At 43.1% G+C, this 14,128-nt stretch overlaps 1 protein-coding gene across 1 annotated transcript; it reads right to left on the reverse strand.

Moving 5' to 3' along the window:
- Positions 1-397: 397 nt before the first annotated feature.
- qdpra (quinoid dihydropteridine reductase a) lies at positions 398-11,471 on the reverse strand. Its single transcript, XM_068583871.1, has 7 exons — positions 11,137-11,471; positions 10,964-11,056; positions 10,066-10,162; positions 9,223-9,363; positions 5,711-5,819; positions 4,283-4,366; positions 398-1,315 (listed from the first exon to the last, which is right to left on the reverse strand). Exons 1-7 carry the CDS (start codon positions 11,218-11,220, stop codon positions 1,213-1,215), a joined length of 711 nt encoding a protein of 236 aa, XP_068439972.1. The 5' UTR covers positions 11,221-11,471; the 3' UTR covers positions 398-1,212.
- Positions 11,472-14,128: the final 2,657 nt, after the last annotated feature.

Genomic DNA, 14,128 nt, shown 5'->3' on the forward strand with positions numbered 1-14,128 from the left:
TGTGGTTTGTTTTCTTTAACTGCCCTTAAGGTCAAGAATGAACGATGAACTTACAACAAACTGTTGACCGGTTACTCGTCCTCTGTGACCTTGAAGGAACACTTTGATTCGTGCTGAAGTGACTCACGCTGAGTGTTGTTTCCCGAGCACATGCGTCTTCACTAAAATCATACCATTTAAAACACTTGTGCATTAACAGCGTACAATGATCGCTACGACCTTCACGTGCAAAGCACATGGGATGAAGTGAAGATGCGTGTGCCACTAGTTGTGCGTAACACAAATATTCAAGGTAATGTGGGGCGAGTAAATAATATACCGATAGTACTAAATTGAATAGTTTTTCTTCAACTAATGTTTCCAACTTCAAGGAGGAACTTTGAAACTCAAAATCAAATCCTTGATTTCGACTCAATTTATTGTGAATTTCACACAGTTACAATACACAACTTAGAAAAACCCACAACAGGAACAGAGCATCGCAGACAACAAGGACACTTTGATGGCTACAAAACACATAATAAGGCCACTTCACCTCCGACCTTATTGTCCGTTTGAGAGACGACGGCGGCGGCGTTCTGAGACGAGGAGGTTTCCGCAGCGGAGGAGGACTTTCAGGGACGAGACTCACAAAGGTCTACAGATCTCAGGTCACAACGGACCGACAACACTGTGTGTCTTTCACCGGCGTCAAACAAGTTAATGCAGGTCTGAAGATGCTGATGTGCATTTTGGAGGAAGTTACATAATGCATTTTCAGCAGTTTTCTTCAATTTCCTCTCTTGGATCAGGACTCTGTGGAAGCGGCCACAGAGTAGAAGCTGCGGGAACATTTTGATGTGACTTGAGTCTCATTTAACTTCCCTGATCTTTGAAAGAACACCTTCGATGAGTCCTAAAATTTGAGTGGCCATACTCTCACTGGATACAACACACAGTTCAGACTGTCACAGCTAGATGGCGCTCTGAGGCTGCATTTGCAATAAAAGCTCCTCCTCATCCTCTTCCTTCAACACGAACCCATCTAGCCGTCTCCTCACCATCTCCTTATATTCTCCAGTTCCTCTCCGTTTCTTTCTCGCCACCACACCCTTAAACCCTCTTCCTCATATCATCCTCCTCCTCCTCTCTACTAGTCTATCTCTGGGCTTCTTCATCTCCCCCTCTCTGCCTCCATCTCTCCCCACCCCCATCATCATTTCCACAGCTCCTCTACTGCGAGGCCACAGCCTGGGTTTCCCCTGCGGAGGTCAGCAGCTGCATTAAGCTTCCTGAAGCCGGTCGGTCCTCTCCAGCGGCCCAGTTGAAGAACAATCTGGAGCAAAAGGAAAAGGAAATACAAAACATTACTTAGGAAGCGGTCCAAACCCAACGAGCTCATTTGTGGAGTCGCATGTCTCGTATTATTATGACACCGAGCATCCCCCGTCGGTTCAGGAGCATCGCTGCACATTTCTACATGTCATCTATCGTTCAGGTCTTCATCAGCGTATGAAGTGTGATGTTAAAAACTCAATAGGTCATGTGAACCCAAACAAGTACTGAAACTGATTCACGCATATAAACGATACAAAAGAGTCAATACTATGTGCCAATATAAGATATAACACAAACAAAAATAATGACAAAAAGAGAGTGATGTGGAGCAAATAAATAAGCTAAGGACTACAAGGGTAAATGAGTAATCAATAATGCACAGACGACCTTATTGAGCCACACTGAAGAAACTCTTGTGGGATCACTCTGTTGGTTCAAAATTTAACGATGCTGGAAATACATATTTGAAGGAAGGTATAATGACAAGAAGAAAGTGTCAAGGAAAGAAAGACTGTACTCGCTAAAAAACGTTGATGTAGACTTCCCAATATACGATGCAGCGTTCCTTTTGAAAAACAATATATCAAAAGGATAATCCATCACATGATGAGACGACAGCTTAGAAAAAACAATTTAGTTTTGGTTTTTTTAAATGTTGCGTGTACGATTTAGAGGGCTTTTAAAAAAAAACTTAACATTGATGAAAAAAGTGATTAAAAAGAAGGCACATTATCCATCTATCACTGTTCACTTCTGTATGATGCATTAATACAAAAAAGTAATAATGTTTACTTCTATTTGCACATTTTTATCCCAATTTTTATTAATCCAGGCAAAATTATTGTGAATATTGCTGCACATTTCTCACCAACTTTGGCTTCCATTTGTCAATAAAAAAATAAATACAGATGATACTTCAAACAACAGCAAACAAAGCCCGGCTCCTGCAGACGTTCTGGATGTTAAATAATGAATCTCACTCAGTGTTTTCAAGCTAACGACCAGCAGCAGAAATAACAGTCGTGTGCAGGTTTTACGAGTGAAGTTTGTCGTCTGAAAGATGAGTACAGTAGATGAGAATCGGGGCAATGAAGACATGAGTGCCACGTCCCTTCATTTCCGGCCACATAGATTGTTCTCATTTCTGTCCTCGGACACTCATTTGTTTCCTCGGAGATTATCAATCCGGATCAATCTAATCTCTCGTGGCCTACACGCAGAGCGGGAAACACAAACTTCTGTCTCAATGTGTCCGACATTCATTCAAGAGACTTCTATTCCCCTAAAAACTGTTTCCTTTGTTCCAATTACTCAAATAAATTAAAGATTTGAATTGATTATTTTATCAAAACTCTCTTCCTCCACCGACACTGATGTGTTAAAAACCTTTTGCAATAGAAGACGGATAAATAAACAGATTGAAAATCGCTAATGAATCCAGTGATAACAACCAAGTGATGCTGGTCGGTAAGGGGGCTGAGCAACACTCGCTGGAACGTTATATTCATAGGGGCCCTTTGACTTCTCCCCCCAAGAACCTTTGCTGAAAATGCAGTTTGAGGCAATAAACATGCAGCACAATGTGTTGTTTTCACTAGAGAGGGGTCTCAGAATTGCATACATTAGAAAGCCGAGCCCGCCCCCCATAGAAGCCCCTTCACACACTGAGAGCATGTTTAGTACGACCTTAATCACTGCAGTTCCCCAACGTGACACACAACCGTCCTGTCGAGCAAATTGTTATAAATACAGCGGGATGATTAAATGTGGGTTACATTAAGCAAGAGAGAATAAACGTCGTAACTGATAAGACGGATGGACGAGCTACAGTGATGAGCAAGCAGGAAAAACTATCGCACCACTGGGCCATCAATCACATGGAACTGCCAGATCAGCATAAATCCATTTGGCCATCTTGTGATAAAACGACATATTTCGATTCTCTCCGTCTCTCTCTCTCTCTCCTTTTTTTAATAATGCATTTGACGTGAATACGTGACCAGACATGAACCCAGGTCCATTTACACCGCGGAGAAGACCCGCTTCACTTGAGGAAGGTTTGATTACTGTAATGAGATGTAATGATTTTATATGAAGAGAAAAAAGAAAAACCCTTGACAAATAATCATTCAAAAACAGCTTCGGCACTTAGTATTCTGAGCTCGCGTGCAGTTGGTTGTTGAGCACAAGTGTCTTGGCGTTACGTCAGGTGTTGCCCGTGACTTCACGGTAGTTTGAAAGCTAAAAAAAAATGTGTTTCTGTGATCTGAAGCATCAAACAGATAAACGTGATGTTCAGAGTGTCAGACAGTCCCTCGAAATCAAAGAGCGCTTTGGCAAACTGAACGCTGAACAAAGAAATTCTAATTATCCGCACGCCGCAGCCGCGACAGGACGGCATGTAGAAACAGACGGGCGTCAGCGTCAGACACGTGTAGAAGACGGAGTCGTACACCGTCTGAACAACGCGTGTGGCGGGATGGAGAACCAGAGGGAATGGAAAACATCACTTTTGAGATCCGAGTAACAGTTGAGCATACATCAATTTTTTGCTTATTGCCGTTTATGGGCACAGACGACACGTTTCAGTACGGTGCAACAAAAAAAAAAAAAGATCAGCGTTGGGCTGTTTGGGAAAATAAAAGAGAGCAACATATGCTGCATATGTCTGCATGTGACAGGTTAAAGTAAACACATTTTAATATTAAAAAACAAGCCTTGCAGCGTGATAGTAGGAGTGCATTGGGGGGGAGGACTTTTCCGCAATTTAAAAAATAAAATAAAAATCGATGAAAAGCATTGGGTGGTGTTTTTTTCAGGATGCATGAACATTTCTTGATAAGAAAATACGACTCCAGAGCAGATAAACATTGATTAAAGTCACACTGATGTAAAACAGATGTCGCAGTGCTCCGTGCAGCCTGTAAATAACGCTCTGAAGCATTACCCATTACTCAGCACTCACTCTGCGATGTACTCCAGCGGTGTCCAGGAGCCGAAGTCTGCGTCTGGCATGAACTTCCTGTTCATCGGCGTATCCAAGGTAACCCTGTCAAATTAAGCCAGATGACAATCAGGGGGCGAGCGAGAGAGAGGAGAGAGAAAGAGGAGAGAGAGAGAGGGAGAGGCACCTCCACACATACAGAGAGCACAGGGTTTGAAGGGAAGGGGAAAAAAAAATAAGATTTGCATCATGTTTATATTTTATTATCATATTCATGAGCTCAAATATCACTTGGCAATTCAACACAGCAGGCTTGTCTTGTCACCTTTCGTGCCACTATGCTAATATTAACATGTAGTGTTTTTGTGAACTAGCTTATAAACAACACAGTCTGACCCAGGAGTACTGCAGTGTCTTTGGATGTATATACATTTCAGTACCAGGGCCTGCACAGGAACATCCCTCATGCACAAACACTGGATAGTGTTGGTGCACGGCGGTGCAGCAGGAGTTGGGGGTTGGGGAATACAGGCTGTTACAGAAATGCAAGTCATGGGGCTAATGCTGAGCAGATGTGACAGCATGCTGGACAGAAACTACAACCCAGAGAGAGAAAACCCATTTCCAGCGTCTCACGATGACGGTGCGGAAAAAAAAAGAAGAGATCTTTTAAATTCAATAAGCGCACAGAGGAGGCGACGCCGCGATGATGCCAACGCCTCCGTGTGCGTCATTCATCGGAAGCGGATCACGTGCGCGACCACAGACCTACTGCGTGAAATTGGCAGCATTATCCTTTTTTTTATATTTTTTTTATTTTGCTCCTGCAGCTTATCTTCAACCTCGCACTTCCTGTATTCGTCGTACGTGACAAAAGAATCGCGAGGCACAGATTAAAAGTAATTGAGGGCAAAAAAGGGCAACAATGATTGAAAATGTAAAGACATGAAAATACATACGAGCACTGCAAGACCTTCCAGATGAGCATCATGTCAACAGTTCAATGACGTCTAACCTGGTGGTTTTCTTGTGTTGCTTTAACCAAATCACACACCAGATTGTCTGGTGAAGCGTTAGACTTTGTCTTTGCGCAGTTATTCCTATTTTCAGTGCAACCCCATTTTTTAACTGCAAAGGTACGGAAAAAAAAGAAAAGAAATTGCACATAAGTTTCCTAGACCTTAACGCGACATCTTCAAATGTCTCGTTTTATCCCTTCAACTCGTCCAAAAAGCGACGCCGAGTGTTTCAATCGACGAGTTCTTACAGCTTCAAAAACGCAGTGTGCAAAAATTACCATCCGGCTGAACCACCTCCCGGGCCCGCAGGTGGAGGGGATTTTAAGTCACATTTGGTGGACTATTAATATTAATAGCTTTCCACCTGCGATTCCTGAATCCCCGCCTCAGGACTAAATGTGCATCCACAACATGTCCCTGCAGTACTTACGGCAGAATAGCCACGGCAGCGGCTCCTGATGGCATCCCACTGTTCTTTGCTGCGAGACTCTGACACAGCTGGTGGACGGCAGCTTTGGCCATGCCGTAGCCCACCATGCCTGGAGGGTGCAGATGGAAGAGTTATTGTGAGGTCCTTGGGGAGGGGAGAGGGAGGTACAACACGGAGCACATCAGAAGCATGACGCTGTCGGGGAGCGGAGGCATTGACTCAGGCAGGAGACGTCAAGTGGAAGGAAAATGGAGAAGCTACAGTGGGAACTTATAAATGCAAAGTAGTAGCCAGGTATGTTTGTGTTGAGTGAAAAGAAACACAATTCACGTTCAATTTACTCACAACATATGAAACATCGCGAACCGCTTGTTGTTGTGGATTTTGAAAACCGATTAAAAGTTAGAGGGATGTTTTGTTGCTTCAGCATCTGGAAACATTAAGGGCCTCCATCCCCCCCACAAAACATCTAACAAGCTTTCTGAAGAATGCAAAGCATCTGCCCACCCCGCTGAACCCATCTCATGACCAATGAGAACGAGGGGTGGTGACGGGGCTTTAGAGCAAGCTTTTGTTTTTAACAAAGAGAGAGAAGAAGATTTTTTTTTTTTAAAAAGGCACGAGTTAAGAGACGCCAGCCAGGAGACGGTGAAGCCAACGCGCTGAAATAATGAAGTCCGAGAGTTGATGCTCCACTATGAAGAAACAAAACAACTCAACAGAAAAAGTTTATTCGGATTTTGAAGCAATTCAGATCGAAAGATGAGCAAAGACAACTTGATTTACTGAAAGACACTGAGGAGTAATATTAATTCTTAACTCACATTACCACGGATATTAATATTTGATGATTATAATAGACATACGGCTGCACAAGCCATTCATTACCATCTTTAACCGCTGGCTAGTAGTCATGTACTAAGTTGGGTGGCAGGTTTAAAATTTAAGATTGTTCACCTTAGAATTTTTTTTGAATTGGTTGCTGAGAAAAAGCTTCTGGCACCGTCCGATCAAGAGCAACCAACTACGTAAAGAAAGTCACTGCAGCGTCATAAGCCTCAACAACAAATCCAAAAATAAAAAGGTTCAGAGTTGGTAGCATTATTATCAATAACTATATTGTTTGGTCATTTAGTCCAACATTGCAAGTATGACATTTCATCATATTTGGTTATATCGTGCATTTTTTCTGAACTCATGAAGACAGCGTATTAAACAAAGTGTGGTCCCATTTCCATTGGCTCTTTAAACAAGTCAAATGTTAGCTCGCTAACGTTGGCTTAGTCCTGCGAGTCAGGCGGCTGTGGAACGGTTCTACCTGAAGTTAGCAGGTGTTCTTTAGAAATAGTTTGTGTAATTCAGTAAATCTTTGTAAACATTTAACTCGGATGAGATCGAATTTAGGAACAGCCGGAGCTACAAGCTCCAGGCGAAGACAACTAAAATGGGAAATTGGATCATAAGAAGCTCGAATCTAGGAGCCTCAGCCACCGTGTGCTGGAATAAAGACTGGAGTCCTGGATGGAAGCTGCTTGAACAGAATACATACCATTGTTTGCTGTGCATCCTATCTTTTGTATATTTTAGAGGATAATCCGATTGGAGATTATGGTAAAACAAAGTCACATGGAGGGCACAGAAAAAAAGACCCCTCTCTGTCTGGGGGCTAAGTCTAAGTTTTAAACCCCAAACCAAAAAGGTCAGGATTATTAAAAGCCCCGCATGAGGTCTGACGACCCGTTCTGGGTCTTTTAAGTTGGCTTTGGGATGTCGAATTGGAGCTTGGTGATCGAATCAGAACGGCAACGATGTGTGCGTTCAGTGGGCAGAACAATTGGATCAATCACAAAATCATCTTTCCCCACTTTACTTGCTAACGTGACACTCGGCTGGTTTTAAAATCGGGGATTCATTCATAAAACTTGAATTCACAATAACCGCCAAAGTCCATTAGACTCTGCTCCTCTTGTTTACACTGCACAGATTATCTGGATTTGGTCAACGCTCATTAACTTTCCCCTGACTTTGTTTGATCAGAGCACACAGAAGAAAGGAAGTTCCTCTCAGCAAGAATAGTTATGAATCCCAACATGTGGCTCTTGATGTTGACTTTTCTCTCGTATATAGAATACACCTCAAACCTAATGAACCTGCCTCTGCAGACTCAGGCAAAGGGAAAACAATGGATCAGGAACCCCAAACTGCATCAGTGCAGTTAACGCAGACTGTGGACAATGTGTGCGGACTGCTGAGTCATTCTCTTCATAAGCCAGCGGCCAATGAGCTCGTGTGCTTTGTGTGCTGAGCCGGGGCTTTGGGTCGCTGTGCAGTTGGCTCTCTGCCCATCACATGGTTAGCTCGGAGACGAGACGTCACGTGGCACCACACCAGATCCTCTCTCGATGCCAGAGGCCGGCTGCTGTCACAGCAACAACGTTCACTATAGAGAGGCAAAGTCCCGCCTCCAAAAGGGACCTAACGTCCGAGAACAAATACGCACAGCAGTCATCGTCGAGATACACGTCATTTTAATTCCACGGGTGGAGTTTGTCAATTTGACAAGATGATTTTGCGCGCTGCATGTTGTCGAATAAGACTGTAAAAAAAAATTAAATTCTCCACATCCCAAAAGTGGCTCGAATGACATTTCTCACTGAGTTGACAACCGCCATCTGTGTAATTCACAAATCAAAAAGGGAATCAAGAAATATTCTTTCTCCCGCCGTTGACTACCGCATGCATTATATTTCCAAAGAAGATCCCAGGATGTTTTCATCTAAAAGTTTACGGTATCCGGGTCGGTCCGTTTTAAAACTGCCTCCAGACAAGAAGCTTGATTAACAAATCATCAGAGCTACACAGCATGACTTACAATTACCAATAACAGCTATTCTCACCATAAGGAATAATTTGTGCCTTCTCGTGATGCACAAGTTTATTTTTTTTAAAAAGGCTACAACTAACGATTATCTCTATTGTCATTTAATCTGCCCGTTATTTCCTAAATAGTCCGGGTTAACGTCAAAAAGAAAAGTCGTTCGTTTCCTTAAGTCGTTCTTAGGTGCTTCAATGAACACTAATCAGTCACATGTTTGTTACTCGGCCGGTCTCGTATTGAATAAAATCAGACAGCGGGTTGGAGTCGAATGCTCAAGGACACTAACAGAGTAAAAGGTTGCTGACGCACAAACCTCTGCTTCCACAGAGCTCATCAGCTATTGTACATCCCCCCCACTCTTGTTTTGATTCTTGGATCCATTTTATTGACACCTTTTCCTCGCCGCCCCCCCCGGTGTCTCTGATCAAGATGTCGATGCACCGGTCAAAGCCCTGCAGTGCTTTCTATTACAAGCTTTATTTCAATCGACAGGTTGGACAACAAAGCTGTATGCACAATCGAGTCTCCGATATATCAAAGTCTGCAGATAAGCCTGACTGCCGAACCAGGTCATCGTGATGGTAAACACAAGTGTGTGTGTGTGTGTGTGTGTGTGTCTGTCTGTGTCCCTTACCCCCGGTGCCCGACAGGGCAGCTTTGGCCCCGGCCAAAGTCAACAGTCCGCCAGGCTTCAGGTGCAGAGCAGCGAGGTGGCTGGAGATAGTGGAGGTCCACACACTCTGCTTCCACATCAGATCCGTGTTTTTGTATAAATCTGAGAGCGATGTGGGAAAATACACACAGAGGAAAGCTTGATTTTTCTTTTATTTGCTGATTTCTTTTTTATAAAACAGCGCTTTTCAAAAGGAGGCATCATCTTATTTAGTGTAAAATATTTTAGAAACAGGCTTTCTGGCACAGAGCGAGCGACACAAGAAGATCAATACCACTCGTATTATCCGTCTGTTATGAATATAAGGCGGCGGCTAGCCGTTGGCTGGCTTAGCTTAGCACAAAGAGCGGGCACAGCCGGCCTGGCTCTGTGTAAAACAGGAACAAAATCTGCATTAACGCCTCTAAAGCCCACAAATCAACACATTATACATCTCATTTGCTTAATCCGTAGAAAAATCGAAGTGGGGTTTATATCAGATTATTTCTCGACTTGGACCAGACTCGTCCTCGCGTGTCTGATTGCGGGAAAACAGTTTGGCATAAATCCCAAAATGTCATTTTTTTTTACACTTCAACAGATTGAACAAACAAGATATGTGTTATTCAGCGGGTTTGTGTTACCTTTGGGCTCAGCCGTGCTAACTGTTCCAACTGTTTCCAGTCTCTATGCTAAGCTAAGCAGCCACTTCTTTGTCTTGCCAATTCATTTCAGGCGAGATTAATTTTGCGCATGAATGGCTGCAGGAAACACATAGCGCATGATTCATTTAACAGCAAACCCAAAAAAAAGTTAAACTCTGACCTTTGGAACTGCAGCTTCCTCCCGCCCATCCTCCCGCCACGCACAAGATGGCATCCACTTTCTGTTCCCCTAGCAACTGGGCCACATCCGTCGTCACCTGCACAGAACAAAAGATAACTACGAACACCTTTCCACAAAGCCACGGGGCGTCTGACTGCCTCTCAAATCAAACACCGGCTAGAAATGGACGACAATTAGGGATTTGATGTAGGAAAAAACATTCCCAGCAGGTGATCGACGAGATTTATAAACTTTATCGCAAAAAAAGAAATTTAAGGATGTTCCACAATAAGGTGACAAAGATAACTGCATATGCACAAGGTACGCTACAGAATAAAGCATGTAAACTTGCTCAATAAAGCAAATATGTTAACATATGACCTGTATACAATATAGTTATAGCTTAACATTAAATTAACTACTGTATTAGATTTGTATATCTTGTTGTGACCTGTCGAGGTTGGATGACTGGATGAAAGTAAACTGTGTCAAGCCGGCTATATATTTATATTGATATATTGTATTAATTTATAAAAACACAAAAGCATATATAATTCCTCTAGTAACGCAAACAACAAAAAGCAGCAAACCAACAAAATTGTGTTGAAAAAAAAAGAAATATATAGTTGTTAAATTCACGTGTTTTTCTCCCTTCTTTTTCACGTGTGTCTTGAACGCAGCATTAGCATACAGATGAGCAAAACTGAGCAAATAAACAAAACGACATCCAGTAAACACATCATAAATTTATTAGCTACTGGACACAAAAACATCGTGCAGCCTTCAGCTGATGCCACTAACGCGTCCCTGTAGCTGTTCAGCAGGACGTGGATGACACAAACACCTAAAGGACACATGAAGCATACACACATGACGCTAGCTGTCACCTGCGGCTCACCTGTCCCGCCTGCTCGCTGAAGGACTCGCTCAACTTCACAATCACGTTCTCGTTTGCCTCCTCGTTTGCAGCCATGTCGACGGAAGCGACCCACTGTCACACAACAACAAATACAGTGAGATTACCAGAAAGCATTGTGTAGCGCGTAGCTAGCGTTGGCCGCTACCACTCACCCATCCTTTGGACCTGAAATGTTGGACACACTTGGAGCCCAGAGCTCCTCTTCCTCCGTACACGATAACCCGGTTCGCAGCCATGTCGACGCTCTGGGGAGTTGTGATAGCAGCGGTGTGTGTGAGAGTGTGTGTGTGGGTTTGTGTGATGCGTGAGTCAGACAGAGAGAGAGAGCCGAGGCAGAGCTTCAGCTAAACTCAGGGGGAGGAGGACTGAGGGGGCGTTTCTCCGGTTGTGCAACAAGTCGTCGGAGCTCATGCTGCATTCAAAGACAAGCGGGAACACCGCGACTACAAGGGGAACCGTGCAGGATATTGCTCTGCAAGCCACCTCAAACAGGGGAAGTCGTTAAATCCGAGTCGTTGTTCCCGATTTCCAATCTCGATGTGTCGCCTCCAGCAAACCGATGTTTGTAATGGAGGTTTCTGGGCTTCACGAGCATCCGCAGAAAACACACATCAATTACCACAGAGCCATTAGAGAAGACACGTGGTGTGTGATGTTACCTTATTTAGAGAATCCTGTCGGGAAATATTTGTGCAGGAACCCTTTTTAAAAGAGACACGTAGGAGTAAAACATCACACGTTACATTTCTTATTGAGACAAAATGTGCAGTGAGACTTTGGTTGGTATTAATGCCTCATGTGGCCAACCCCAGCATTACATTGTTAATACGATGGCACCTGTTGATGGCGTCATTGTCTTATTAGTACCATCTGTGCTCAGGGCTGCTGCTCAAAGAGGCAGGAGGCAAAATGTTTTTTTCAAGACGTTTAAATAGGTAAAGTTACTTGCTCATTTAACAAAGAGAAAAATTGATGTTATCCTATTTCTTTGCTTTGGGTTGCTCTTTTGATTGTTGGAGCACATCACACACACACACACACACACACACACACACACACACACACACACACACACACACACACACACACACGTGTCCTTCAGCCATCCGCGTCTTCTACCGGACAACCGTAACCTGAATGGACGTAACTATCTAGCAAAAACTTGTTGAACACCTTTTTTAGTGATAGATTGATGGAGAAATCAAAATCTATGGAAAGCCGTCACAAGACGGGATGATCAGACTGGAACCCAAATACTCACAAACAAGCACAATTAAACTGAACGGTGACGTTTCACCACTCAAACACTACATTGTCCTAGACTCGAAGATGTTGTGTTTGAGTGGTGAAACGTCACCATTTCCATCGACCTAGAGTCTGATGCAGCAAAGACTTTCATTCATGTGAGAAACCAAACGGATTGAAGCTTGACTTGTTGTTTAGATTTGGCTAAAACCTATTCCCACTTTTCCCTCCAGCATGTCTGTCTTTTCCGTCACTCTTCATTGGTTTTTAAAGGCAGATGGCAATGTTGCGTTGGTTTTACAATCAATCCGGTTAATAAATCAAACCCTTTCCCCCAATTTCCTACTTTGCTATACATTGTCTATTTTCCAGGTTTGTAAGAGAGCTTAAACACTTCTCTTAAAGGACCCGTGTGTAGCATTTTTAGAGACATCTAGTGGTGATATGGCAACCAACTGAACGCCTCTCCACTCACTGTTCTCAACTCCCGTGGCCTTCAGATAACGTGAAAACGTTGAAGGCTCCCACGAAAGCTAATGTTGGGTTTGTCCTTTCTGGGCCACCGTAGAAGCATGGCAGTGCTACATGGCCGACTCCACGACAAGAGGACCTGCTCCCTGTGTGTCAGTAACGAAAACACACAACCGTTCTTTCTTTCAAATCATTATTTGGAAATGTCTTCATATTTTATTTCTGTCATCCCCGTTCTGCACACATTCTCCAGAAACTCCCACGACACCCAGAAATCTCTTTGATGCATCTATAATTATTTTTTTCAGCTTTACTTTTTACTCCAGCAGTACAGTTAATTAGTCTTATCCAAAGCCTTCACCTGGTCCTCACTAAAGCAACATTTCTCAGGTTTTCCTGGATGACTTCTCTGTAGCTTCTTGTTTCACACCATATCTTTTCTTAGATTCAACCTTTATTATTTCGTCTCCTTCGCTGTCTTTAGGCCGTCTGCCTTACACGCTGCACGCTTCCCTCTGCAGAGAAGACTCTCTATTCCTGACTGAAGTGACATTATCTTTCAGTGTTTTCAAATGCATTCAACTGTGTGTCATTTCTCCTCAGTCTCTCTGACATAACCAGCAAATTAATGGAGCTAAAGTTCTATTACTTGAGGAATAATGGCGTCAAAGTCCGCACTAACATTGTCATGGGCAGTTATTCTATCCCACTATTATGCTATTGCTAAAGGAATCTAATAGAATTGAGTTAATGCTCTTTTGTCGGCGTTGTATTGATAACCACATTTAATTGGCCTTGTTGGGGATTCTTTATTTGCAGTTGGAGCAGCCCAGATTATTGTGGCATTTCTTTTCAAGTGTAGCAGATTAGTCAGATGAACATTCACTCTGATAACTCTACTCCGGCTTAGTGTGACAGAAATAGGTTTCAATTTTGGCAAAGCTGTTTCAGCGAGACTCCTACCCTCCTCATGTCTGTCATGAAATTTAAAAATATCAACTATTTTTGCTTATATCTAGGTGTAGTGAGAATTATTCATCCGCAGTTTGCTGTGTTATGGTTTCTTTTCCCTGTCAACTATCATGTTTTCACCCAAATGATTTACAGATTTTTAGGCATCCAGCTTGACAAATGTTTCGCATATAATTGTCGGAAATGGGTGAAAAATGTCCCCAGACCTCCATATGTTTGGTCTGAGACAATTTATGGCTCCTCCCCTGTCAAGATGGCACTGTACTGCAAGTAGTCCTGTCAAAGGGAATTCTCAAACCTTTCCTTACTTGTCAAATCTCTTCAATTCTCATACTTTTCTCTTTCCCCTCTTTGAATGTCCTTGCATCCGCTCTGTGTGAGCCTCCATCAGCCGAACCTTTTCACAAGGAGCTTCCTTGTGAAGCGGAAACCACTGAGTTTATATCCATCCCCCCG

This window comes from Clinocottus analis, unplaced genomic scaffold (assembly GCF_023055335.1).
Source record: "Clinocottus analis isolate CAN_PGR_092001 unplaced genomic scaffold, fCliAna1.0.p SCAF_10, whole genome shotgun sequence".
Classification (NCBI taxonomy): Eukaryota; Metazoa; Chordata; class Actinopteri; order Perciformes; family Cottidae; genus Clinocottus; species Clinocottus analis.

Coding starts and splice junctions, on each gene's coding strand:
- qdpra (XM_068583871.1), bottom strand. CDS start 11,220: ATGGCTGCGAACCGGGTTATCGTGTACGGAGGAAGAGGAGCTCTGGGC. Junction 5,820..9,222: donor TGCCCTGTCGGGCACCGGGG/GTAAGGGACACA, acceptor TGCACCCTCCAG/GCATGGTGGGCTACGGCATG. Junction 4,367..5,710: donor GCTGCCGTGGCTATTCTGCC/GTAAGTACTGCA, acceptor TTAATTTGACAG/GGTTACCTTGGATACGCCGA.